This window comes from Felis catus, chromosome E1, assembly GCF_018350175.1.
Source record: "Felis catus isolate Fca126 chromosome E1, F.catus_Fca126_mat1.0, whole genome shotgun sequence".
Lineage (NCBI taxonomy): Eukaryota > Metazoa > Chordata > Mammalia > Carnivora > Felidae > Felis > Felis catus.
Genome location: NC_058381.1, coordinates 37,429,900 through 37,456,714, shown reverse-complemented (window position 1 = coordinate 37,456,714; position 26,815 = coordinate 37,429,900). Strand labels below are relative to the sequence as shown.

The window sequence follows — 26,815 nt, the reverse complement described above, 5'->3', positions numbered from 1 at the left end:
CGTTTTTCTCCGTTGCTCCCCCCTTGTGCCTTTTTACCCTTTATCATGATTCATAATTTTTAAGTTATTTTTTTGGTCTGATTCTCCCACTAGAATATAAGTTCCGTGAAGGCAAGAAAGACATGTTTATCACTCAGAGCCTTGCTCATCACTAGTCTCAGTACCCAGCACTTGACAGGTGTCCAAGAAGTCTTTGATGAATAAATGTATGGTGGGCAAGTACCATCACCATCGGGGCATTTGTGATATGAAGATGGATGGGATACAGTCCTTGCTCTCAGAACTGTTTGGAATAACAGAACCGGAAACAGGGAGAATGCAATGAGATCAGGTCCTGATTGGTGGGGGTGGGCGGGTGGGAGGGTGTATTTTAGGGTCACCTAAACCAGGCCTAATCTCTGCTGGGCTTTTGCCACCAGCCATCTAGAGCCCAGGATAAACCTTTTGGCTGTCACTTAGGCCTGTACCCTGAGCGGCCCAGAAGCAGCAAGGGCGGAAAACTTACTCTGTAGAGTGAGTGCTCAGATGGGTACCTGGAACCATTACCCTTTCCAGTGAGGGAGGCTGTGCCCATTTCACAGTCAAGCTCATGCCCATCCAGTCCCCAGAGACAACCCCACACCTTGCAGCCTAGCCTCTGATCTTTTGCCTGGCCTTCTGCTTTAGAAGAGAACTTGTGCAGCAGTAAGGAAGGCGAAACCTGTCTACCCCCGGGGATTAGTGGGGTGATGGATGTCCTAGCCCGGTAGCCTTCACATCTAGAGGACAGGTGGGTTGTCCCACATGGCTCTGAGAAAGCTTGTGACTCAGAGAGCAAGTGGCTGACCTGCCTTCCTGTTCTGGACTAGGAAGGAACCCATCAGGAAGAGGAGGAAGGAAGCCAGTTGAGGATCCCCTTCTTTGAAGAGAGTTCACAGTCCCTGCAGGCTCTCCTGGGAGGGGAAGCTCACCCCCATCTTCGCTACAGCGGGGCAAGATGGCTGCTGTTGCTGCTTCTCAAAGCTCACAACAAGGAAAACGCCTTTTCTTTCCTCCTCTCCCCCTTCCAGAATCAACCCCAGGGGCCAGAAAAGTGGGCTCCAGTTCCCAGAAGCCTGAACCTTCCCTCCAGATGGGAGGCTTCACAGCTAAATGCTGAGCCTACCCTAAGCCTATAAAACCTGCTTCCCTGGTTGGCCTGTCAGAAGTTAGCCAGAGTCCTTCAGAGTTTCCTCTCATCATTCAATACCTGCAGCCAAGGCTGACCATGCCTCTGCCCACGGTGTTTAATCCACCAAGGAATAATCAAAATGACTCATGAACACCTCCTGAGGATCCACCCAGCACCTTTAGTTCTGATTCCCCATTCTTCCCCCAGGGGTGCCTGGGTTGGGAAAGATCTCCAACTTTATTTAGAGAGGTTAAGTAATTTGCCCAAGGTCACACGGTGGGAAAGTGGCAAAACAAAACGAAAGGAAACACACACAAAAACTTGTGCCTCCTGCCCAGCAGTTTGGCAAGTGCTCAAATCATCTTTGTGGAAAGGGTGAAATGTGTTGTTATTCCTTCATTTCACTGGCCTGTGGGTGAGGGGATTGTGTCAGGGGGAGGAAAGCCGCTTCCCTTCTTAAACGAACCTCTGACCTCCGTAGTTCACTCTCACTTCCGAAGAAGTTACCAAATTTAACGCTAATCTCTCCGACTAGACCCTATGGTCCGTGTCTCTATTATCAGAGCAATGCCCCCATCCCCAAGAGCAAGGAAGAGTAACTCGAGTATTTTCCTTCTCGAGAGCAAAGACCAAAACCAAAACCCAAATCCAAATCCAAATAAATAGCTTCACTTTCCCCCCAAAGACACAGCCCCCAAGCAAACCCCAAAGCGCCACCTGAGCCCTTGCGCGGCCCGCAGGCGCCCCGACACGCGCCACGCCACGCCACACTGCGTTAGGGAGGCGTCGGGGAGGGGGCGCGGAGCGCGGGCCGGGCGCGGCGGGGAGCCGGGGGGCGCCGGGCGCGCTGCCAGGCCGCGCCGCACCGCGGGGGCTGGCCGCCCCTCGCCACGTGGTGGTGGCAGCGGCGGGGTCCCGGGCGCCTTCCCAGCTGGAGAAACCCGGAGCAGCCGGGGAGGAGGAGGAGGCGGCGGCGGCGGCGGCGGAGGAGGAGCGGGGCGGGCGGGAGGGAGGGGGGCTGGGGGGAGGGGTGGGGGGTGGGGAGAGACCCGGCGGCGGCGACAGGGCGAGAGCGGAGCGCGGTGCCAGGGGGGTGGGGGCACCGGTGCCCGTCTGGGGAGGGAGCAGGCGGAGGGGGTAAGCTGCGATTACAAGCAGGAACCGGCAGCAGCTGTGAGTCCCCGGCGGGGCTGGGGCGGGGGGGGGGGGGGGGGGGGGGGAGCGGCGCCCGGGGCCGGCCGGGGTCGCAGGGTGGGCCGGAGGAGGCGACGGGAGGTTGGCGGGCAGTTGGCCCTGGCGGGCCGGGAGGGGAAGGGTCCGGCGCCGGCCTCCCGCGTTCCCCCTTTTCCCCCTCCGCCGCCGCTGCTCAGGCCGCACCGCCTCGGGAGCCCCTTCCCCGGCCCGGGGACCGCCGACTGGGGGCCCGGGGCTTGGCCAGCGGTGGGGGAGGGGGCTGCGTGGTCTCGGCCCCCGAGAGGGGAGGGGCGACAATTTCTGTCCGCCGAGCTAAAGGGGTTTAAAGGGCGGCTCTTAAAGGGGCCGCAGTAGGGGCCCGGGGCGGAGGAGGCACCCCCTCCCCATCCGCCCTCCGCGGGTCTCACCCGGGGCCGCCGGGCCGGGCGGGGAATGCGGAGGAAGGGAGCGTCTGTCCGGGCGGCCCAGGGGACAGAGCCCCCGCCAGTGGGGCTGGGCCCGAGGTGGCGGGCTGGGGGTCTGGGGGGGGTGTGGTGAGCGCTGGCGGGCGGAGTTGGGGGGAGGGGATGCGCCTGGAGAGGAAGGGGTTAAAGGTGGGGCCAGCCCTACAAACACGCGCACACACTCCTTACTCAGACCCGGTCACACGCGTCTCCCTGGCACTTAATGGGGGAGGTTTGGGGGGGGTGCTGGGGCCCGGGCTTGAGACCCCTTCACTCCAGGCTCCTGCTGCCCGGCTTTGGGAGGTCGCGGACCCCGCTGTCTCAACTCAGACCTCACGGCCGAGCCCCCTCTTCTACGCGCACACACGCTCCGGCGCGCGCGCACACACACCTCGGACATTCCCATAGTGCCTCACGTGACACACGGCCCCGAACGTGCCCACCCTTCACACACGCTCACGCACGCGTGCACACACGCGCACACACAAACACACACGGCTTCCTGGCCACTTTCCAACTCCATTCCCGACCCCCAGCCACCCCCAGCGCAGCCCTGCAAAGGCACTCATTGACTGTGACACACCTACACTCATTCACAGACACACACACTCCCCCCCACACATGCCAACCACAGACACACATTCATAAACAGGGCCAGAAGTACACACGCACCCTCTCGCGCGTACTCTTTCGGAGCCCTGAGTCATTCCTGCCCCCTCTCAGGGCTCCTCACTTCCCTGTGTGCAGGCACATTGGCGGGCTGGGGAATTCTTCGGTGGACCCTTTCCAGGGCCCCCCACCCTCTGTGTGTTCCCTCTGACGCTCTGTGAGGACTTCCTGTGGGTCCCAGATCAGGGGCCGGGAGGGCCTGGAGGGTTGCCACAACCCTGGTCTGAGTGGGGGAGGCACTTCCTTTTCCTGAACTCTGGGATCCTGCAGGAAGAAGCTGGGAAGTTGGGCGGGGGCCCCACAGAGGACGTGCTGACAGTGGTGGGGCTGACTCTCCCAGAAGCACTGGGCCTTAGTGAGGAGCCAGGGGTGCCAGAGGCCGGGGATGAGGAGCGTGGCAGAGAGGTATTTGGGGAAGCAAGGCCTGGGGTGGAGAGGGGCTGAGGAGTGAATCAAGGCAGCCCCGTCTGGGCCCTAGCCCGGGAAGGCAGTCCTTTCCTGTCCACAGGTCTCCCTGGGCTCTGGAAGGAACTCTTCTCTGCTGCTGGCCTGGTTTACTTGTCCCTACTTGTCAGGCCCTCCCTGCCAGAAGTCTTCATCTAGTTACAGCCCCTTCCCCCAAAGGCAGCAGAGAAGAGAAAACAGGGCTGAGTAGTCTGCGGGTAGGCAGGGGTGGGAGCTTCCAAGCTTCCTCTCAGCTGGTCATAGCATTCCTTGGGCCAGGTTGAGGGGTATGGGGGACAGCCTCCAGGCTGCCCTCTCCACTGTTGCTCCTGCTCTCCCAGGAGGCCCAGTGGGGGCCGAGGCCCAGGCCCTTGCCATGGAGTCCATGTTTGAAGATGACATCAGCATCCTGACCCAGGAGGCACTGGGGCCCAGTGAGGTGTGGCTGGATGCCCCAGGAGACCCCTCACTGGGAGGGGACATGTGCTCTGCCTCCCACTTTGCCCTCATCACAGCCTATGGGGACATCAAGGAGCGGCTGGGGGGCCTGGAGAGGGAGAATGCCACCCTCCGCCGCCGTCTCAAAGTCTACGAGATCAAGGTCAGAACTTGGAGAAGATGGGGGTCTGGCTGTGTGTGTGTTGTGGGGGTTGGGGATCCCAGGAATCGCAAAGAGGGATCAGGACGCACACTCTTGGGAACCTGAGGGTCCCCCGTGAGGGATGTGGCTGCTTTGGATGGGAAGGGTCAGGAAAGGATCCTGAGCCAAAGGGTGGGACCTTGCATCTAAAAAAGATCTGGTTGGCGGGAGATGCCTCCAGGCCGTGTGGATCCCACTTGAGCAAGGGGAGGGAGAGGCGAGGACTTCAAGGCAGGTTGTGAGGTGGGAGCCCAATCGAGGCTGAAGCCTGGGCAGGGAGCCGGGCACCAGCTCTCCTGAGGACCTGCCTGCCCACAGTACCCGCTGATCAATGACTTTGGAGAGGAGCATGGCTTCTCTCTGTATGAAATCAAGGATGGCTCCCTGCTGGAGATGGAGAAGGTCAGCCTGCAGCAACGGCTCAACCAGTTCCAGCATGAGGTGAGTCCCTCGCTGGCCTCCCAGCCCAGACTGGGCTCCCTGGACCCCTTGCTCCAGTGTATTTCTGACAGTCCCCTCTCTCTACCCCCCCCTCCCCCCCGCCAGCCTCTGTCTCCTTGGTCAGCGATGGCCCTAGTCTTCCCTAGAATGGGTTGCAGCCTCTCCCACCCCTCTTCCATTGGGCGCTGGATGTGTGGGTGGGAGGTATGGGGAGCTGCTTGGCCCCCAAGTCAAGGATGGGCCTGACCACGGTGTGCTTTCCATCCCCTCTGGGCCCCATTCAGTTGCAGAAGAATAAGGAGCAGGAAGAACAGCTTGGGGAGATGATCCAGGCTTATGAGAAACTTTGCGTGGAGAAGAGCGACCTGGAGACAGAGCTGGGGGAGATGGTGAGGCCCAGGGAGCCGGGGGTGCTTGAGGCTGGGACCTTTGTTGTGTGATGGTGTGTGACCCCATGTGTGTGTGTTTGTGGTGTGGACCCCAGTGGGCTTGAGTGCCCGTTTGCCCTTGTGAGGGGGGCTGAGTGTGTCATACAAGTTGTGAGTGACCCTCAGGACACCCTGGCCACGCGGTGACAGTAGGTGACTATGTGAGTGACCCTGTCGACAGCGTGTCTCCGGGCGAATGTTTGTGTCTCGTGCTGGGTCGAGTCTGTGCCTATATGCTGCGTCTGGAAGGCTGTGTGGGTGAGGGTAGAAGTAATCAGGTCTCTGTGGCTTCTGGGACTGGTCCTGGCATATGTGTGATTCTGAGTAGGGGTATGGCCACGCGCGTGAGCAGGTGTCAGAATCAGGACACGTGGTCTCTGCCAGCTCCTACCTGTGAGTTGGGTCGAGTCTCTTAGCCTCTGTCCCTCCTCTGAAAAGGGCAAATGATAACAATACTGCTGAGTTGTTGTTTGTGACGTCTGAGTTGGGACGTTTGTGTAAAAATGCTTCGCCTTAATAATCATAAACACTTAACATAGCACTTAACTATGTGCCAGGCACTGTTGTTATCTCTTTAGATATATTTACTCATTTTAATCCTTGCAACAAACCTAAGAGGTAAGTGTGGTTATCCCCGTGTTATAGATGAGGTAGGTGAAGCCCAGAGTGGTTGTCACATGTGCAAATAGAACTTATTATGCTTCTGAGGGCGTGGCTATGTCTGGACTGAGGGGCTGTGTGTTCTTAGAAGTGTCCCGCAAGGAAGAGGCGTTAACTCTGACCTTGCAAGGGGCAATAGCCAGAAACATCTGCATTGCAGTTGCTGGGAGAGGAGACCTCACACTCATAGCCACTTGAGAGTGCAGTTGGGATGTGTGACCTGGGGCCTCTGCTCCGTTTAGGGGTGATGGCTTCCCAGACATGGGGAAGTCCTGGCTTTGGGGGGCCCACAGGGGTACCCTGGTCCTGTGCAGACCCTACCCCTTTGTCTCACCCTGCAGCGGGCCCTGGTGGAGACCCACTTGCGGCAAATCTGTGGTTTGGAACAGCAGCTACGGCAGCAGCAAGGCCTCCGGGACGCAGCCTTCCCCAGCCCGAGCCCCCCACCTGCCCCTGCCCCACCTTGTACTGATCTGGACCTGCACTACTTGGCACTGAGAGGGGGATCTGGCTTGAGTCACGGTGAGATCTCCGCGACCCCTGATATCCCTACCCCAGAGTCCCCTAGACTAACCCCCATTTCAGTACTACTCTGGAACTGATGGTGAGCACCCCATTATAATGTCTTATTAAATTTCTCCCATAATTACCCTATGCCTCTTTGCCACCCGTTCCCTCATTTCATCGACTCTTACGCAGTTTCTCCCACTGACACCCCCCTCTACCACCTGCTTTCTCTGGCTACCCCCCATGCAATTCCTATGTGTGTCAGCAGAGGGCACCTCCACTCAGAGTCCCCCAGCCGGTCTTACAGTGGTGATTAGCGGAGGCCAGAGGATGCTTGGAGATTTGAATGTGGCCAGGGAATCCTTGCAGGAGGCCATCTTATTGTGTCCTTGGTCTCCTAGAAGATGAGAAAAAAGCAGCTCAGGCCATCCTCCCACACTGCCCTCAGTAGAGGCCTCCCCGGGGTATTTGTCCTCTGGCTATCTTCTGGATCTCTGATGGGGCGGTCCTCACCGGTTTCAGCCTTTGCTGACCTGGGAGTCGGTGGGGGGCGCCAGCAGCTGGACCCAACCTGACATTATCCTCTCTCCTGCCAGCAGGCTGGCCGGGCCCCACACCCAGTGTGAGTGAGCTGGAGCGACGGCGTTTGGAAGAGGCTCTGGAGGCTGCCCAGGGTGAGGCCCGGGGGGCTCAGCTTCGGGAAGAGCAGCTCCAGGCCGAGTGCGAGCGGCTGCAGGGAGAGCTGAAGCAGCTGCAGGAGAGCCGGGCCCAGGTAAAGGACCCCGCCCAGCGCTCCCCGAAGGTCTGAGAGCTGCTGGAAATAGCCGTTAGAGTCCCCGGACGTCCTTCCTGGGTTTCGACTGGCTGTGGGAATGGTAAAGAGGGGGGTCTGGGCAAGGTGACATCGGCGTCTGACCTCCCGGTCTTCCTCCCTAGGATCTCGCCTCCAACCAGTCGGAGCGGGACATGGCGTGGGTGAAGAGAGTCGGGGATGATCAGTAAGTCGCATCTGAAATCCTCTCCATCTTAACCTCTGTGCCCTGAGGGTGGCATTTCCCAGGTCCCCGCTTTGGGTCAGTTCTCCCCTCTGTTGTTTGGAGGGCCCCTCTTCCAGCATCAGGCCTGTGGGGTTTGGCTTGCTTGTGTGGCTCTTCATCCTTCACAGGAAGGAGGCGAGGTTCTGGGATGTGCCCCCCGCTTTCTTCTGACACCCAAGCTCGTGTCTCCTTGAGGTGTCAGGGGTTGAGGCATTTCCTCAGCTGCTTTGCTGCTATGTTCTGGGTCCCCTGGTGAGTTTCTGGGCCTCTCTGAAGCCCCATTTTTTCTGTGCCAGTAACAAGGCCAGTTAGTTGGGTTAACTGCCCCCTCACTGATGAGGAGGAAGGAGGTGGCGTCTTTCAGGGTCTGTGCTTTGTTTCCCACCTCAGGAGAAAGCTGAGGCCGAGAAGAGGGGCTTACCTGAGTTCTACAGCAGCCGAGGGGGGAGTTAGGACAGGCTCCACTGGGTGGCCCCTGTAGAATCTTGCTGAGAAAGAAGGGCAGCAGGAAGGAGGGAGGGAGCTATGTCAGTGGGGAGTCTAATGGCAGTGGCCTCTGGGGCAGCACTGGGCAGCAAGGGAGAGGGTGAGCGGCAGCCTGACATCAGTGAGCCTGATGCTTTTCACATCCGCACCCTGAACTCCTCCTCTCCCACTTTCTGAGAAATAGAGAGCAAACCTCCTTCCGCCTAAGCCCTCTCCCCTGAGACCAGTTGTGTGGCACAGACTCCCTACTTTCGTTGGAGGGGAAGCATGAGGCCCAGAGAGGGACAGGAACTAACCCTGTATCACACAGTATGCCCAGCTATGGGACCCCAGGGTCCTCCTTCCAGCAGGCTTCCTTCTCACCTTCCTCCCAGCTTCTGGCTACTTGGGGATACCCCTCACCTCCCTCTGCACCCTGGGGCGAGGGCCTGGGTGGAGCTGTGATAGTTGGGGTGGGGGGCGGTGAGAACCAGTTTGTGGGAGTGGTGGGTGGGATCCCTCAGCTAGGCTGCTGGGGAGTGTTGAGGGCTCCTGTGGAGAGGGTCTGCCTTAGCTCGTGGCTGAGGCTCGGAGCCCATCCTAGCCCATGTGCCCAGACCCAGAACACACACACACACACACACACACACACACACACACACACACACACACACACATTCTAGAACCCTAGTTTGCCTCAGAAGTTATACTGTAGGGCTCTTTATGGGTCACTGAGTCCAGCCCCCTCTTAGCAGACCGGCAGTGAAGGCTCCCTCCAACCGGTTGAACCCAGAGAGAGGACTTTTTTGGCAGGGCTGGAATCTGAACAGCCAGACTTTGAATCCTTCCAGGGATGCAGACTGGCTTTGCTTTAATGACTTCACCTCTGTGGCCCCAGGTATCCTTCACGGGCTCAGAGGTCAGTCATTAATGAGAGGTGTGAGAGGAAGGCGTAGGGGGTGGGGGGCCAGAGAAGGAGTGGAGGACCCCAAGGGACCAAAGCTGTATGTGAGTGAGTGAAGGAGAACTCCCATAAGGTGCCTTTGGAGGTTGGATCATCCACGCTGCCGTTGGGGCCAGAACAGCCTCTTTCCCTTCCCACCCCCAGGGCACCTGCTCCACCCAGTTCCTTTGGCCACAGTGGCTTTGCCCAGGGGCTGGCCAGACCACTCTTACCAAAGGTGACCTCCAGCTCCTCCCCTCCGTCCTCACCGTTGGGACTCTGCATGGGTGCCTCCTGGACCTCTCTCCCCGGTGCGAGTCAGGCTCTGCCTGCCCCGCCTCACACTTTTCAGGCGGAGCATCTCTGGACAGCCCCAGCTTGGCAAGAGTTAATTCTCAGAGGAAGTCCTCACTCCCCCGGCAGTTTTATTTTCTTATAAACTCAGCTCCTTTTGGTAATTGCTTCCCGAGTGTTCCCTCCCCTGTCCTCCCACCTGAGGCCTCAGTCACCTGCTCTCAGCTCACTTTCCCCCACCAGCCCCTCCTCTTTCTTCGACTTGGTCCATACCCTCCAGGCGAGTGAGAATTTTACCTGTGGGCTTTCCCAGGAGAGGAGTGCAGGGCTGGGTTATCCAGATCGGGGTAAGAAAGCTGAAGAGGGGGTCAGAGAAATTCCTGAATCCAGGCCACCCCTAATGTGGGAGTCGTGCGTGTTCCTGAAAGTGCTTACCTGTCTCAGTCTGGACACCTCCAGGGCAGCCAGTTTTATTGTGGCAGTCCTGGCTGTTCAAAGGCCCCCCCTCGTAGTGCCCTTGCCCCTGTGAATCCCCACCCCACCGCACAGTGGTCCTACTGGTACTAAGTGGACAGGCCTGGGAGGCAGCCCTGGCCCCAAGGATTCCAGTCCCTTCCATCCCAGCCCCCAGCCCACCAGCTCCAGTCATGCGTGTTCCTCCGAAAGTGGGCACCCCGACCAGGCCACTCTGCCACCTTCCATGGCTGACCTCTGGGCAAGATTGCCCTGCTGTTTGCTCAGCCCAGCACCTGGTGGCTGGTGCCCAGGGGACAGACTGTCCCAGAAGAAGAGCTGCCGGAGGCCAGTCAGGGGCCAAAAGCAAGGATGAGGGAGGAGAGGCAGTGGAGACCAGCCTGCTCCTTAGGATGTGCAGGGAAGTAAGGACCCTGGGGGGGGGGGTCTCAGCCGAGGCGGGGGGGTGCAGAACCCACGGCCCCCTCCCTCCTGAGCCCAGCTCAGAGTCACAGGTCCTGAGTGTGGCCTTTCTGAGGGTGTGGCTAGTGCTGACGGTGGAGGGGAAATTGTGGAGAGGGGGTTCCTTAAGGGGGCTGAGGGCTCAGGCGGGCTGACTCAGTGAAGGGGGTGAGGGCCCAGTGAAGGAGGGGAGCCCCCCTGTGAGAAGACTGGGGCTTAGTATGAGTGATGAGGGAGAGAACGATAGGGCTTGCTTTTTTTCCCCAACGTGGGGGGCTCAGTGTTGCAGCCCTGGCCCTTTTCCGCCCCCCCCCCCACCCCTCTCTCCGCCCACAAGCCTCTGCGTGGGCTGCGGTTAGTGGTGGGGGAGAAGTGTGAACTCGGAGAGAGAGGATGGAAACTCTGCACAGAGGTCAAGGGCAGTGTGGGGTGGGTCAGGACGGAAGTCGGAGACCCCCGTGTACCCTGAGCTTAACTTCATGCCCCAGAACCAGCAGCCCCAGGGCCTCCCCCTTCACGCTTCTCACCCTCCCTACTTCCTTTCTTTCAAATTTCCTTCAGCCAAGGCAGGGGTGCTCACAGGAATTAACCCCTGAGCACTTGCAGCCTTGGGACTCCCCGCGGGTGGGGAGGGGCTCGGAAGGTGAGGCCCACCACTCCCACCTGATTGTGGTCTGAGGGATTGGTGGGCTTTGAATCGGCCTCTGCCTCTTCCTTTGCTAGGAAGGCAGAGAGCAGCTCTTACCCACACTGTCTCCCTAGAAGGGAAACTGCACATCCTCTCCTCCTCGTTCTTAAACCAAAGCCATTGAGCTGGTTGGCGTCTCCAAAGAAGGATCAAGGCGGGTTTCTTTCTTTCTCTTGGGCATATTCCCAACTCTTCGTCCATATGCCAGACACCACGGAAGGCGGTTCACCTACACCATCTCATTTCCTTCTCACAGAAGATGTGGTGACAGTTCTGTCCCCTTTTAGTGCTGAGCAAACTGAGGTACAAAGAAGTGAAGTACTTGGAGAAGTTCAGCGTGAAGTTAAGTGCGAATACCCCGCAGGCCCTCAGCAGATGGGGCGATAGTACCTCTGTGGGGTTTCTCTGGTTTAGGTTCTTCCTCAGGTAGGAGGGCCCTTCTGGGAGGGGTGACCAGTGAATTACTGGCCCAACCTGATCAATTTTGAAAGTGGAAATTTCAGTATGTTAAAATGTCAGAATCTTAGTAATTCTGCCAGGGCCGCTAGTGGGAGCCAGGACGGTCCGGGGCAAGTTGGGATGCCTGCCTCCTCCACCCCCCCGGCCCCCCACCTTGGTTCCCAGTCCCACTGTGAGCTGCTCAGCTTGGCTGTGTCTGGGGAGGCTTTCTTGACACTGTGAACTTTTAGCTGTGCTGGGAGCATGGCAGGGGCTGCCATGAAGAGCCGGGCTCTGGGGACCGCAAGTCATAGCTGGTCGAGGAGAGTGGAGGGGCTCAAGGCGCCTAAAAGGAAGTGGTACAGCAGTGGGTTGTTGCAGAGTGACTTCCTCCTCCCCTGGCCCGCAACCTCAAGTCCGCTCCACGGCCCGGTGCCTGTGGTTCCCTCCCCGAGGGTCGGGCGGGAAGGCTGCTGCTGGGTGTGCCCGTGGGTGGTGGAAAGTTTGGTCCCTAAATTCCCCCACGAGAGTGAGGTGGCCGGGGACAGCTGGGGACGGCAGTGGGCAAAGAGGGAAGAGCCGGGAATGCTGGATTTCTGTTTTCCTCCTGATTCTGAGTCAGCTGGTGATTCTGACCACATGACCAGCTCGGATGCTGACCCCAATCCTAACCCTAATGCCGATCCCACCCCCGAGACTTGAACCCTGCCCCTCATCCTGTCCCAAGCAGTGTCCACAATCCTGACAGAAAATGAACTACCAACCCCAGCCCTCATCTGACCCTGGCCCCAGCCTCGATCCTGACCTCAAGGCCATCCCTAGTTCTAATCCCGCGGCCCAACCACTGGCCCTCACTGTGGCCCAGCCCAGCACAGGCACCCAGTGAACTTCCCTGGGGAAGATGCCACAGGGCCTGTGTGCCTCACCGCTGGCTCGGGGTAGAAAGAGCCCCTTTCCAGAGCAGGGTGCTTCGGCCTCTAACCTTCCTCAGCTCAGTTGCTTTATCAATCACAGTGAAGATTATTGTTTCTAGATGAAAATTTGAGATCCCCGAATTATTCATGGAAAGAATGAATGAAAGGATAAGTCAATGAAGGGTGGAAAGCCTTGCAGTGGAGGGAGCCTTCCTTCCTGCCAGCTCTGCCATTTGCACTCTGGCTCCTCCGAAGGTGCCAGCTCAGCAGGCTGAGGTGCCAAAAGCAGGTTTGAATCTCCGCTCTGTGACCTTGAGCCAGCTTCTTAACAGCTCCGATCCCCCACATATGTCTGGCACCTTCCTCTCCCCTCCCAGGGCAAGGGTGGTGATGCCCAGGCTACTGTAAAGCTCCCCAGCTCCCTCTCCTCCTGCCCCTCCTCCTCCCCCTCCTTCGCCTCCTCCCCTTCCTCCTCCTCCTCCTCCCCTTCCTCCTCCTCCTCCTCCTCCTCCTCCTCCTCCTCCTCCTCCTCGTCTTTCCCTTCTGCTACCTTCCTGTCTCTCCTTCCTCCCTTTCCTGATCATCTTGGAAGGCAGCATATAGCCTAATGGTCAGTAGCCTGGACTTTACCGTCCAGGAGGCCAGGGCCCAGTTTCAGCAACTCCACTGCTCCTAGGCTTTATGGCTTTGCAAGCCTCAGGTCTCTTATCTAGAAAATGGAGATCATGGTGGCAACACTGCAGGGTTGTTGAGAAGATTCAGTAAAGTTCTTTAGCATAATGCCTGGCCTATGGTAAGCGCTCGTAAAGGCTATCTACCGTTCTTTTCTCTCTAGGTCTCTCCCAGGTTCTGAGAGACTCAGAACTTTCTCTCATAATGTAAGCAATCGAGAAGTGCCCAAATTTAGCCGTCTGCTGCCGTTCACCTGACCCTTCCCAGACAGTCTCGATGGTGGAAAATAGCACTCAGGTGTGGGCCAGGAAGCCAGGAAATGGAATGTGTGTTCAGGTGCATGTGCGCAACCCTTGGTTGTGTAGTGCAGTTGAGATTTTTTTCCATTGAATTGGCAGTGTTTTCTAATGTGAGTCATTCAGGTCGTTAGTGTATTTAGCACCCTGGGCCTGAGCATCTTGAGGTGGGAAGAGGCGCCTGACGAAGGGGGGAGGTCCTGAGGGGCCCCACCACCTGGCCCAGGGTCCTAGGGGTCTTTGTGAGGCTGCCTGGGGCTCCAGGGGGACAACAGTCACTTGCCCTCCCCCATCCCGCTCCCCCTGCCCCACACCTGGTCAAAGCGGGGGGAAGGTCTGGGCGGTCTGGGCCAGGGGCTTCTTCCTTCCATTTCCTGCTGTCCTGTTTTTCCGTGAGGAGGGTGCCAGGGGCAGGGCGGTAGAAACTGGGGTAGCTCCTGACAAGGGGAGGAAGGCATGTAGGGGAGAGATAGGGGCCTGGGAACTGAGTGTGGCAGGTGAGATCTCTAAGGCTGGGTGTGAAGGCGACGACCTGTATCTGTCACCTGAGATACAGCAGTGAAGGCGGATGGGGAGAGAAACTTGCAGCTGCTTGGCCAGAGAGGGCGCTCCATCAGTGCCCTAAGAGCCCCTCCTGCTCCCACCTCTCAGGGGTCAGTATGATGCTCTCAAGCCCCCAGTCTGATAGGGGAGACATAGCTCCTGCACTCAGTCTGAAGCGGGGAGCCTGTCACTGGAGAGTCCCCAGTTTCATGTGGGACACACAGGCTAGATCCTCCTGTCTGATGGGGAAGATGCCGTTTCTCCCCACAGACACATGAGATCAAAGTCGGGGAACACAGGACATGCAACACGAGGGCTGAGATGTGATGGGATTGAGGGCTGCAGCGTCTTGGCCAGAGTTCGTCCCCCGAGGGACTCCTTCCTCTCTGCTCCTGTCCATCCCTGTGCACCCTCGGATGGGTAATGAGTGCTCCCTCTCCCTGGGAAGTGAGCTTGCCCCCCAGAATCCCAGACTCTTTTGCAGTAATTTGGCTTTGGCCCAAATGAGTTAAAAATAGTTTTGTTGTGGGAGGGGCTGTTGTCTCCCCCATCACCCAGCTCACCCCAGGATTAGCAAGAATCAGCCAGTGAGCAGAGAGCGCAGAGCAAGGGAGCTCGGTCATTATCTACCCTCTGCACCTCGGCTTTTCCTGCCCTCTGAAGCCCTAACCTCATGACTTCCCCTGCTCTCCTCCAGGGTCTCTCTCTCTCTCTCTCTCTCTCTCTCTCACACACACACACACACACACACACACACACACACACACACTCTCTCTCTCTCTCTCTCTCTCTCTCCCTCCCCCTCTGTGTCTCTCTCTGTCTCTCTCACCCTCTAGCACACTGTTCCTCATGCTCCTACTGGCCTCGCTCTTACCTGCACTCCCTCCTGTCCACATGCATCCTCTCTCCCATGACCATTACCTCAGGATGGGGACAGGGCGCACAGGGTCTGGACACCTGCCCCTCCATTCATGCCCAGCACCCTACAGCTCCAAGAGCAAGAGCGCCTCCCCTGGGAGGAGATCCATCTAGAGTGGCTGAGTCTCTGCCTGCCACTCCCCTCCAGCTCAGCTCCAACTTCCACGAAGCTCTGGAGTCCCTTCTGGACTTGGTAAGGCGGTGGAGACATCAGAGGAAACAAAAACCCCTGTCTCCCAGGCTCTGTCCAAGCCCTGAACAGAGATGAAAGCAGTGACCCAAGGCGACGCAGAGCTGCCTGTGAGGTCTGGAAGGGCTCCCTGGAGGTATGCAGCCCAGGCTGGGAGAGGGGAGGGGCAGTGCAGAGAGAGATTACCTTCGGTAGTTCTGGGTCAGAGTGACCCACAGAGAAAGGAAGAGAAAAGGAAGTGGGTTAAGTCTTGGCTAAGTTCAGAGTCTGTTCCAGCTCCATGCAGGTGGGTGCCCAGGAGGAAGTGGGAGGAAGAAAGGGAAGCAGAAAGGCGCATGGATTGGGAGGTTCAATTCATTCTTCACTTCCTGAACATCTACTGGGTACCAGGCCTGGGCAAGGCGCTGGGAATATAAATACAGCCACATAATGCACCCTTTCGAAGAACTCCCAGGGCAGTTCCAGAACAAGACAACTTCTGTAAGTGCTTATTGTGGGTGGCGCCCTCTGGAGGTGTGCAGTACACGGCACCTGTTCACAAAGATCTCCACCTAAAGGGCTCCCTGGAGGCCCTGGGAGGTGCAAGACTGAACACTCAGAGGCAGCTCTGAGGTGAAAGCAAGGGCAGTGGACCTGAAACTTGGCTGACTTGGGTTCAAGTTTACCAGTTGGTTCCTCTGCCAAACCAGAAGGCTGTGTCTTCACTTATGGAACGGGGGCTCCTCTTAGGCTGTAGGACACTGGTCCCCCGTCTTTCCAAGGTGAGGACTCCTCATGGATCCCCTGCCCCCAACAACACAGATTGCACTTAACTTTTACTGGTTGCTCTTTGAGAAAATTCACAGTAACTAAAGCTACTATAAATTCGGCGCAGTTTTTTTTTTTTTGATGAATCTGTGTTTTATTCGTCACCACAGCTTCTGGACAGATTAGAAAAACGTTCACACATCCCTGAATCAGATGTGCTCAGGCCATAGACTATGCTTGATGAACACATGGATTCAGGGACCCCCCTGGAATCACTGAGCTCCCCAGCCTCAGCCTTATAGTCTGGGAGCCACTGCCCTAGCCCCAGGTAAGGTTCACTGGGAAGAGAGGCGAGGATCCCTGGAAGAGGTAGTGTTGGAGGTAGAACTTAAGGCCAAAGGGAATTCTGCAGCTGGGGTAGGAGAGCCCTGGAGGGAAGGGAGAGCCAGCTGCTCGGGCACAGCCAGTTCTCCCTCCACGCGGTGACAGTAAGCCCCCTTCCTTTCTCCTCTTCTTCACCCGCTGCCTTCTGACCTCAGGGTCAGGGCAGGCTGGCGTCCAGCCTTGACTGGGCGGGGGCTGGGGTGTCCTTCAGGGTGAATTTGGCGCTGGCTTACACGGAGCTGACAGAGGAGCTGGGCCGGCTTCGGGAGTTGAGTTCCCTGCAGGGGAGGATCTTGAGGACTCTGCTGCAGGAGCAGGCCCGGAGTGGCGGTGAGAGGGGGCCTGGAAGGGGCGGCCCGGAGCTGAGTCCCAAGGTGGGGGGGTGGGTAGCTGTGGCTACCATCTCGCGTCCTGGGGCCACCCCTGCCTTCCTTTCCCTGCCGGGTCGTTTTTCACCCGCTCGCGTTCCGAGGAGAGAGGGTAGGGTGGACGTCGGGCGCCGGCACGCCCATGGCTCCCCAGTGCTGACGCCTTCTCTCCCCGCCACTGCCCTTCCCCTCGGCTTGCTTCTCTTCCAGGCCAGAGGCACTCGCCTCTGTCGCAGCGCCACTCCCCGGCCCCCCAGTGCCCCTCCCCGTCCCCGCCCGCCCGAGCGGCGCCCCCGTGCCCCCCGTGCCAGTCCCCCGCCCCCCAGCGCCGCTCCCCCGGGCCCCCGTGCCCCTCGCCCCAGCAGCGCCGCTCGCCGGCCTCGCCCTCCTGCCCGTCGCCCGTCCCGCAGCGCCGCTCGCCGGTGCCGCCGCCGTGCCAGTCTCCCAGCCCGCAGCGCCGCTCCCCGGGGCCCCCCACCTGCCCCGCCCCGCAGCCCCGGCCCCCGCCGCCCCCGCCGCCGGGCGAGAGGACGCCGGCCGAGCGCGCCTACGCCAAGCCGCCCAGCCACCACGTGAAGGCCGGCTTCCAGGGCCGGCGCAGCTACTCGGAGATGGCGGAGGGCGCGGGCTACGCGGGGGCCTCCCCGCCCTGGCTGCAGGCCGAGGCGGCCACGCTGCCCAAGCCGCGGGCCTACGGCGGCGAGCTCTACGGGCCCGGCCGGCCGCTCAGCCCGCGACGCGCCTTCGAGGGCATCCGGCTGCGCTTCGAGAAGCAGCCCTCCGAGGAGGAGGAGTGGGCCGTGCCCACCAGCCCGCCCAGCCCCGAGGCGGGCACCATCCGCTGCGCCTCGTTCTGCGCGGGCTTCCCCATCCCTGAGTCGCCGGCCGCCACCGCCTACGCCCACGCCGAGCACGCGCAGTCCTGGCCGTCCATCAACGTGAGTGGGGCGCCCGCTTGTCACCCGAGGGCCGGCCGAGGCCCCTCGCCTCTCAGGGGCAGCCTAGGCCCGTTACTTCTCTCTCCGGGCCTTTTGCTTGCGTAGGTGGGGCCCGCACCGTTACCTCTCTCTCAGGGCGGCGGTTAAGGGCACGGGCTTCAGAGTGACAGTCCCAGCTTTGATTCCGGAGTTCACCGCTTAGCAGCTGTGGGACCTCGGACAGGTCACTTATCCCACCTGATCCTCAGTTGTCCTATCTGCAAAATGAGGGCAGTGATTATATGATCTAATTCCATTGGAGGGTTCCTAACAGGGAGGCAGTGAGCCTGAAGCCCTCTCCTGTTAGACTGGTGATGGAGGCCGTGCTGACTGCCACAGGTCTGGGGCCCACACAGGGCCAGGCCTGCTCATCCAGTTCCCTCCATCTGGTCTCAGCGCCCCTGCTCTTTTCCGGCTGTCCTAGAAGACAGCCTATCTCAGGGCACTATCATTTCACTGAAATAATGAGTTTCCCGAATGTCAGAGCCAACCCTTGCCACCTGGAAGGACCAAAATATATTCTAAAGCCAGACAGAAAATTATTTTTGGGTTGTACATTGTTTGGGATTATCCATTGCTTTGAGTTATCTGGGAGCTGTGTCTTAGTCACTCTGGAGGCACGTCTGGGTCTTGGCCTCCCTCATTACCGTAGATGACCTGGCAGGCTGAGCACACGCACCTCCTGGGGCCGTAGGCCCTGGGTTGGGGGAGTGGATGCTGAGCTGGTGGGAGGTAGGCAGGGAATGGGGAGAAGGAGGAGTGGTGCTGGACACAGGGTGACCAGACCCTTTCTGCATGCTGCAGCCCTCCCTGCCCTGGGTCTCGGGAAAGGGCAGGCTGGGCTGTGGGGACCGTGAGGGAGGGCTGGGGACCATAGGTGACTCCCCTCTCTCTCCACAGCTGCTGATGGAGACAGTGGGCTCTGACATCCGCAGCTGCCCCCTCTGCCAGCTAGGTTTCCCTGTTGGGTACCCGGATGATGCCCTCATCAAACACATTGACTCCCACCTGGAGAACAGCAAGATCTAGGGTGCCTCCCCCACCCCCTGGCTGTTTCTCCATCTTCTCTCATCACCCCTACTCACTCACTCACTTTGAATGCTGCATGAATCTCGTGGGGGGCCCTTGCCCCTTGCGACCCCCAGATACCTCCACTAGCTACCGAGTCAACGTGTGTGCCGTCTTCCCTGGTCCAGGCACCACTCAGCCCTGGCTCTTCCTGGAAGGCCAGCCGAGGCTGTCCCCAGCTCCCTGGCTTCCACTGGGGAGGTGGGGATCTGGGCTGAGATGGGGAGGGGCGTACCCCACCCAGCCTCTCTCTCTGCCTTTCTGTTCTCAGACAGGGTTGGATCCGTCGCCACCGCCCGCCTGCCCGCCCGCTGCTTGGGCCTGGGGGAGGGGGAGGGTATCAGAGGACTCCAGGAGCTCCCCTAGCCACTCCCCGGATGTCCATCTTTCTCAGGCTGTGCTCTGTCCAGGGAGCGCCTCCCTGTGGGGTCCCAGAGCCTGCCTTGCACACTGATGCCAGTTCCTCCATCCCATGGCCAGCTCGGGGCTCTTGGCATGGGCCTCTCCCCCTTGGGGGAAGGAGGCATCTTGTTTCTTGCCATTCCCTGCAGGCCGGTCTTGTTCTCCTCTGCTCCCCTGGGGAATAAGGAGGGTGGGAGAGGAGAGGGAGGACCCTGGAGGACTGGAGGGATTCAGCCTAAAGAGGCTGCCCTGAGGGTGGGGATGAGAGGTGGGGGGCCATCCTGCAACTTGACCCTCAGGCCAGGGGAGTATCTGTGCTAGCCTCCCAGGCCCCTGCCTCCCCCTGGAGCCCCTAGCACCAAGACGCAGATTGTTAAGACAGATGCTCCCCTTCACCCTTACCCCTCTCGAGTCCCTGACACCACAGGTGCCCTGGAGCCCGTGTGTGACTCGGCCTCTGATAGCTGGGTGGGTGTCATCATCCCTGCCTCCCAGGCCAGAACCTGTGGATGGGCCCAGGGTGCTGTTGGAGATCAACTTCAAAAGAGCTAACCCCCTTCCCACACCCCAGCGACCCACATTCCCTCTGTGAAATCTACCTCAGAGTCGTACCCTCAGAAGGATGGGTAAGCAGGAGGCCAGGGGGTCCCCAGGGCTGAGGTGGGGAGCTTCCTATGGCAAGAGCCTGCTGCCCCACGATGAATCCAACCCCCCCACTGCGAGCCTCTCCCAGGTCTCAGCCCCGGGCTGGTGGCAGTGGGCGCTACCGTCAGTGCATGTACCATTCTGATCCAACACTTCCAGGCACCCCCGCCTCCTCACACCCCTCCCCTCCTCCTCAGTGCAGGGGAGTGAAGAGGTGTATCAGGCAGGAAGGGGCCAAGGACTCCAGAGACATGGCATTGTACCTTGAGTGTTCCCCCAGGGAGGGGAAATGAGAAGGGGGCCTGGAGAGGGGAGGTGGGGGCCCCTGAGCTCTCTGAACAAGTTTAAAGTCCAAATAAAACTTACCTGTTCCATCTGCTCTTGGTCTGTGCCCTCCGTGGCTGGGGTGGGAAGAAAACCCTTGGTAGCGGGAGGTCTGGCAAAACCCAAGGAACCACAACTATGGCAAGGTGGGCCATGTTTTCTTTATTTTGATGTTTATTTATTTTGAGAGAGAGTGAGAGCAAGGGAGGGGCAGAGAGAGAGAGAGAGGGAGAGAGAGAATTCAAACAGGCTCCATGTAGTGCCGAGCCCGCCCCGGGGCTCGAACTCACAGACCAGGAGATCATGACCTGAGCTGAAATCAGGAATCGGCCACTCAACTGGCTGAACCACCCAGGCACCCTGACATGGAGTGTATTTAAAAGAGATCCGGAGCAGTAGAGGGTGTCTTTGTGACAATGCAGCCAGCCAGCCAGCCCTGAGCAGCTGTCTGGGACTCGAATTTTCCCTCCCAGCAGGTCTGGCAGGTAGAGGTTCTGAAGCCTTGGGGCTTCAGCAGCAGCTGTTTCTTCATCAAATGATTTTTGCATGCCAGGAACCAAGCTGGGCCTCTAAGAGAAAGAACATCCGTGTTCCATGTCCTCGTGGTTCTGAGAGCAGGAGAGGGACTGGACCCCAGGCTCAGCAGCTGCCTTGAAAGCCCCACAGACTGGGAGGTCAACGCCAGGCCATGAACCTGTGACTTCTGCCCCAGACGGGGCGGTGCCCTCTGTGTGCAGGAAAGGCCTCAGCTGTATTCGCCGACTCTGGGTGCCTTTCATTTCCATGTGACCCTTTCAGGCCCAGGATTCACTTAAAAGGCTGCAACAGTTGCTCATCGAAGTCCCAAGGTTCAGCTCCAGATGCAGGATTCCTCCCCATTCAGCACCAAGGTCCAGACCCCAGTGGGGAGACGGCCCAGCTTCCCCTGCTCCTCTGTTGCAGTTAACGACTACAGCTGGCTTCTAAAAGTTCTTCCAGCCTTGATTCCATCTGCAGCCAAATCCTGAGTGCCAGCAAAGGTGAGAATAGCCATCCCTATGGGACATGGCTTCAGAAGCCATGGGAAAGAAGGTTCTGGAGCCTTGTGGAACATAGGCACTCAGTGCAACCTGGGTCTCCTCCATCTCGGTCAGCTCCTGTGGAAGAAGGCAGCACTCAGGTTTCTGGGTCTGGGTCCTCTTTGGATCTCTGGAAACATTTGCTAGAAGGGTATGAGTGAGTTAGGGGTGGTACAGGGACACGAGGCAAAGAGAAATCCCAGTCATTGAGGAAAGGGGGAAAGGATGACCCGGAATGAGCTACAGGTAGGGGCATGACCTAGGTAGCCACTTCCGGTCCTTGGCATGTCTAAAGGCGCGAGGGAACCCAGGTATCCCACACCTAGACATCTTCCGGGTCACTGGGGTGAAGGGTGCATGGGGACAGAGGGTGCATATTCTGGCAGTTTGTCTCCTTGATTTTTAGGGACTTGGGAAGGGGCTGGCTCAGTTACAGGGCAGAAGGTTGCTACGGGCTGGGTAGGGAAGGGGGGAAAGCTAGTGTCCCCAGCCCAGGTCCTTCAGAACTGCAGGCTTTCATTTAATGACCCCCCCCCAACAGGAGAGGACGTGAGAGGTGGGGAGGGGGGGCTGCTGAAGGAGGACTGAGGAGCCCTGCCCAGAACACTCATCGCTCTCCTCCCAAGTGGGATGGTGATCAGACAGGACCCTGGCTGCTCTGGCTATCTGTGGCTCTGTGGGAGTAATGCGGGGGGCATGAGGGGCTGAGAGAGTGTGGGGGCAAGGGATCCAGATCACCAGGCTTCTGGAAAAGTGAGGAGGATGACACAACTTTCATAGGGGTAAAGTGGAGGGAAGACCCCGCCGCGTCTGGAGAAGACGCCCAAGGGATCCACTCGCTCTCGCCAGCACAGACCCAGAGCCAGATGTGGTAGGGGTCAGGAGGACTTCTCAGAAACCAAGCTGCCGTGGGTCTGTCTCCAACTGCCCAGTGAAGGTCCAGTGCCCAACAACATTCTCTCCAGCTCCAGCTGCTCTGCCCTCAGTCCCTCCTTCACCCACGACCTGCCTCGTCTTTGGGGACCCTGCAGTCCTGCCCCTCCCCCACCAGGATTTCCTTAGCCAGACCTTCCAGGCCACGGAGACCCCTGTCCCTCTTCGGGGTCCCCGTGGAGGCTGTCAGGTGATCCCCTGAGGAACGAAACAGCTCCTTTCAGAAGCTGGTGGTGTGTGTGCGTGCACGCATGTGCATGTGCGGGAATGTGTGGGTGTGTGTGTGTGTGTGTGTGTGTGTGTGTGTGTGTGTGTGTGTGTGTGTCAGGGGAGAAGCTGATCGCTGACAAAGAGGAGGGGTGTGTGGGTGAGTCAGCCGTGTTAATGAGAGACGACTCACCCTGCTGATTAGGACTAATGCAGAACAGAGGGGGTGGGGGTCTCACTCAATGACATCTTTATAGGGTAGGGGTGAACAGGCCAGCTCCCGCAGTCCCGTTTCTCCCTCAGCAAGGACAGGAGCAGAGCAACCTTGGCTTCTGCAGGAAGAATTGAGGTCAGACACGAGGATGAACACAAGGAGGGCTCTCTCACTGGGACGGGGTGGGACAGGGTGTCGGGGAGCAGAGGCCAGCTCTTGGGAAAACTGAGGGATCTTCCAGCACCCTGCCCCTGTTCCTGCCCTTCCTCCAATTTCTCTGGGTGGATTCCAGAGAAATTCTCGGCTCTCGGGGCTGTGGCCCCTAGTTGCCCGCGTGCCTTTAAGGTCCAGCTGTGTCTGCAGGGCCTTGAGGAGGTTCCAGCCTGCAGCGCCCCCTCCCAAGGCAGCCTGGAGAGGAGGCTTTGGTCTGGGGCACTGACTGTCTATACAGATGTTAATGACCCAGGGAGGCCTGGCCAGGCGGAGGGCAAGAGGGGGCTGGGGCAGGGGGGAGGCCCCGGGCATCAGCTGGCTGCCCTGTCCCTGTGGCAGAGGCAGAAGCCCCTGAGAAGCCACAGCTTCACCCGCGCCCCCCCCCCCCGTCCATGCCAATTCTGCCAAAGGCAAGGGCACCAGGCGTGCCTCACAGATGTTCCAGTTGGCTGTGAGAGTGTGGGCATGGGGGGAGGGAGGGGAGAGGCTGGGAGTGGGGACAGGATGGGTGTTGGCCAACACCTCCTAATTTGCATTACCACTGACACCCTTCTTGACCAAGAAAATGGAGCTAGAAATAACAAGGGGGGGGGAGGTAGTTCCCTGGGGGGCTCTTTGAGGTTCCCTTTCCTTGCCTCCAACACTCCCACAGTGCAGGGAGGGAGGCAGGAGGTCAGGCCTTTTCCAGGCCCACAGCTGGCCCCTGTTGGGGGTGGGGGTAGTGCACCCCCTGTCGCTCCTTCCTCCTCAGAGTGGGCAGACGCCCCATCCTGACCTCCCACTTCCTTCGGCCCAGACACCCCAGATGCCCCAGACACCCAGCCCTGCCTCAGTCCTTCTTTGGAGCATAGTCCGCTCACCCTTCCCTCCTCCAGGAACCCTCTCCCTGGGGGCCCTTCTCCAAGACATCGTGAGCCGAGCTCTGCCCTCATTGTTCTCTTCAGTCTTGGTCCTGCTGCCCTGTCAGATTGGGCATTTCCCAGGGCAGGCCTATCCTGGGAACTGCTCAAGGGAACGTTCTGCATGACAAATAGTCCCCACAATAGCAGGGGGGCTCGTGAGTAGATTCTAGCAGTGGCCGGAGGTGGACCAGGGTTCCAGTGCCAGGGCTGTTGGGTGGGAGGGAGCGGGGACCCCCAGCTCTGTGAGAGGCCTGTGGTCCACTTTTACCTGGGGGGAGTTCCCGTGCCAGACCTCTCCTTTGTGAGTTCCTTGGAGAAGAGGACCAGGACTGTGGCATCTAGACATATTTCTCGCCCACCTCAGCGAGTACTGCGTAAACGCCCCCCCGCCCCCCCCCCCACACAAGCGCATTTGGTGCTCATTGATGTGCATTGAATTCACTTCTGTCCCCAACAGGATAGGGAATGCCGCGTGGCAGCCACAGCCTGAAGGTGGGAGACGGGGCCGAGCTAGGAAAGGAGGCTCCCTCTCGGCCAGAGGGGTCCCGGACCTGGAAGAGCCAAGTGGTGAGGGTGGCGGCAGAGCAGAAGGGCCTGGCAGGGAAACCAGGTCGCGAGAGACAGCCCAGAGAGCTGTGAACACGATGTGGGAAGGAGCGAACGGTGAACTGAGAACTCCCCCCGCTTCCCCCCCTCCAGAGATGCTATTTTGGAGGGAGAGAATATATATGCAGTGCAGGGGGCAAGGCAGGGGGAGTCTGCTGGCTTCCACGAGGGTCAGCCAGACCACCTGCTGCCTCCACTCTCCTGCCAGCTGTCTCCACTGGCCCTGGAACCCGTCCCCGCCTCCAAGCACTTCCCTCCCCATCGGAAAAGTCTTCTTGCTCTCTTGAACACAAGAGAAAGAAGCAGCAGCTAGGAGATTAGCAGCTGGCCCCTTGGTACCCCTTTGAGGGTCTCCTGAGGCCTCAGACCTAGGGAGAAGCTTCTATTTCCAGTCCTTCCTTGGAAAGAAAATGTGGAGGGTACTGTGAAGCAGGGGACCAGTATAGCTCGTGGGCCTCAGCACTTCTTTCCCCCGAGCCCCTACTTAGGCATTCTGCATGGATCCCCCCCCCACCCTTAACCTCACACTTAGGGAGCGAACTTGGTGTTAAAAGAGACCAGGGCAGAAGGCGCTTCCACGACCAGCAGCTGGCTTTGCCCACAAGAGAGCGGACCCCTCCAAGTGCGGGAGCCAGTCTTGCCCCTTCTGGGCCAAGAAGGCCGGACAGAGGTTGATGTCAAGTGGAGCCCTTGCTTGACATGAAGGGAAATTCCTGCGCCCCGGTTCAACCCCTCTGAGGGGCCTTGACTCATTTTGGGATGAAGGCTCCAATGCCCTGTGGGTTTCTGTGGTGGCTGGGGGCAGGGGGCGGACAGGGTGCACAGAGCAGGCGAGCCTGGCGAGCGGCGGAGACTTTTGTTTTCGTTTTTGGAGCCTGGCTCTTTCTCTGCCTGACAGTCCAGCCTCACCTGAAGGGGCAAGGCTGGCTGAGACGGGAGGAAGGCCCGACTTGTAGCCAGTGAGGTGCACAGTGAGGGCACAAGAGAGGGAACGTTAGGTCAGACTTCAGGAAGAACTCCGTGTGAAGACACTGAACCACGCTTCCCAGGTGAACCCAGGGATCTGGTCCCTTAGGTGTTTTCCACGGTAGATGCCGCCCTCCCTCTGAGCCTGGGAGCTGGGGCTGGCATTGGGCAGTGCAGGCCAGAGGCAGGAGATGAGCCATCAGCCACTGTAGGTGGTGGGGGTCTGAAGGCTCCAGGGATGAGGGTGAGTTCAGGGACAGAAGACATATGTCCTCAAGCCAGACTGCGGGTATGGGATTTGAGTTAGAGAGCCACAGGTGAGAAAACCTGTCTCTCCCCTCAGTCCTCCCCCACCCTGTCCTGTGTCGCTTTTCTCCTTCTGACCTCAGACCAGGGAGGGACGGGAGGACGGAGAGTGGCTGTGGTGAAGGGGCACTGGCCCCATCCCCCTGCGCCTGCGCCTCCGGAGGCCTGCAGGGGGAGGGGGTGGTGGAGCGAAACTCCCCCGGGGTAGAGGGACTGACTGGGTGGAGGTGTTCAGCAGAGGGGCAGGGGGAGGCAGAGAGCCCGTGTCGGCCCAGCCAGAGCCCCCTGCTCCAGAGGGACACCCAGCCCAGTCTTCCCGCCCGAAGGGAAGTAGGTGGATGGGGCTGATCGTGTGCCCATCGATCGTGTCCCTCCCCCTTCCTGGGACCCTGGGCCTTGTGGGTAGTGCAGGCGCTGAGCTCTCCTGCTCCCCAGACAGCAAAAGCAAACCGTGGCTGGGAGGTGACAGGGAGGACGGGGAGATGGTGTGAAGGGGATAGTTCACCCAGAAGCACGGGTGAGGGGCAGGGAAGAGGACAGTTTCCCCCTGGGGTCAAAGAGCCCCTTGCCTGCCTTGGCATCCCACTCCCTACAGGCGGGGACTGGAAGGGGCAGAGGGCCGAGTGGGACTTGGCAGAGGGGTTCTCAGCCACCACCCACCCTGAGCCCTCAGAACTCTGGGATTTATGTGTCTCTGGTCTTGGGCACTGTCCGAATCCCCTGCAGTGAGCACATGTGGGTCTCCTCCCCAGCAGCCAGCAGACTCAGCCTGTCACGCTTAGCTCCAGGTGCACAAAGGACATGACCGTCCCAGTTACACACACACACACACACACACACACACACACACCCTTCCTCACTTCCCAGGCCCCCAGTGACACCCACCTGCAGAGACGCACTTCTTCTCCCAACACACATGGCATACACACACAGAATCTCACACAACCGGGAACACAGTGCCACACGGGTATGTCCCAGGTGCCACAGGGACACAGTCACACACTGCCTCGCATTCACATATGACCTACGTGGCCCCTGGGAATGGTGCACACCAGCACACGTGTGAGGTCCAACACGCACGCTCCTGGTTTCCAAGCTGACCCCATTACCCCGTGGTGTGCTGGTCCGTGTTTAACAACCGGCTCTCCAGTCCAGGCTGCCGTTGTAGCCGGCCCTGAGCCCTGGGGAGGGGTGAACATGATCTGCTCTTTCAAGCTGGCTCGAGCCAGAGCCAGCGCAGGCCCACCACCCTGTTATCCTTCATAGAAATCACATGATAAAGCTTAACCACAAATGGGCAGCCCCCAGGAGGCCTGCACCTGAGCTGCACTGACTCACCCTGGGGCAGATGCTTTCCCCATGGGGGTGCCTCCTTTCCCTCCCTTCTCCCACCCCCTCCACTCCTGTCCACATTCCACTTCCTGTCCCCTCACTTGTCCTCTTTCTCTGTCACCCGGGGCTGTGGGCTGTGTTTGGCACTCAGGCACACAACTTTCGCCCTTGCTCCCCCCTCTCCCTCCCGTGGCAGTGGCCACCAGATGTGGAGGGGGACAGGCCCATAGCTAATTCAGGCAGGCTTCCAGGAGGAGGACAAGGAGATGCCCTG

The 26,815-nt window shown here is 59.3% G+C and overlaps 1 protein-coding gene across 6 annotated transcripts; it reads left to right on the top strand.

The window, feature by feature from the left end:
* The first annotated feature begins 2,188 nt into the window (after positions 1-2,188).
* Positions 2,189-19,859, top strand: TBKBP1 (TBK1 binding protein 1). 6 transcript variants are annotated; one of them, XM_023243524.2, is made up of 11 exons: positions 2,265-2,323; positions 3,727-3,861; positions 4,242-4,501; positions 4,859-4,981; positions 5,266-5,370; positions 6,411-6,591; positions 7,173-7,348; positions 7,513-7,574; positions 16,232-16,350; positions 16,599-17,326; positions 18,266-19,859. In XM_023243524.2, the coding sequence occupies exons 3-11, from the start codon at positions 4,277-4,279 to the stop codon at positions 18,392-18,394; spliced, it is 1,848 nt and encodes a 615-aa protein (XP_023099292.1). In that variant the 5' UTR covers positions 2,265-2,323; positions 3,727-3,861; positions 4,242-4,276; the 3' UTR covers positions 18,395-19,859. The 6 variants fall into 6 exon arrangements, with proteins under 6 accessions (XP_023099293.1, XP_023099292.1, XP_044900391.1 ...); XM_045044456.1 differs by lacking the exon at positions 2,265-2,323 and adding an exon at positions 2,409-2,847; XM_023243525.2 differs by lacking the exon at positions 3,727-3,861 and having other exon boundaries at positions 2,189-2,323.
* Positions 19,860-26,815: the final 6,956 nt, after the last annotated feature.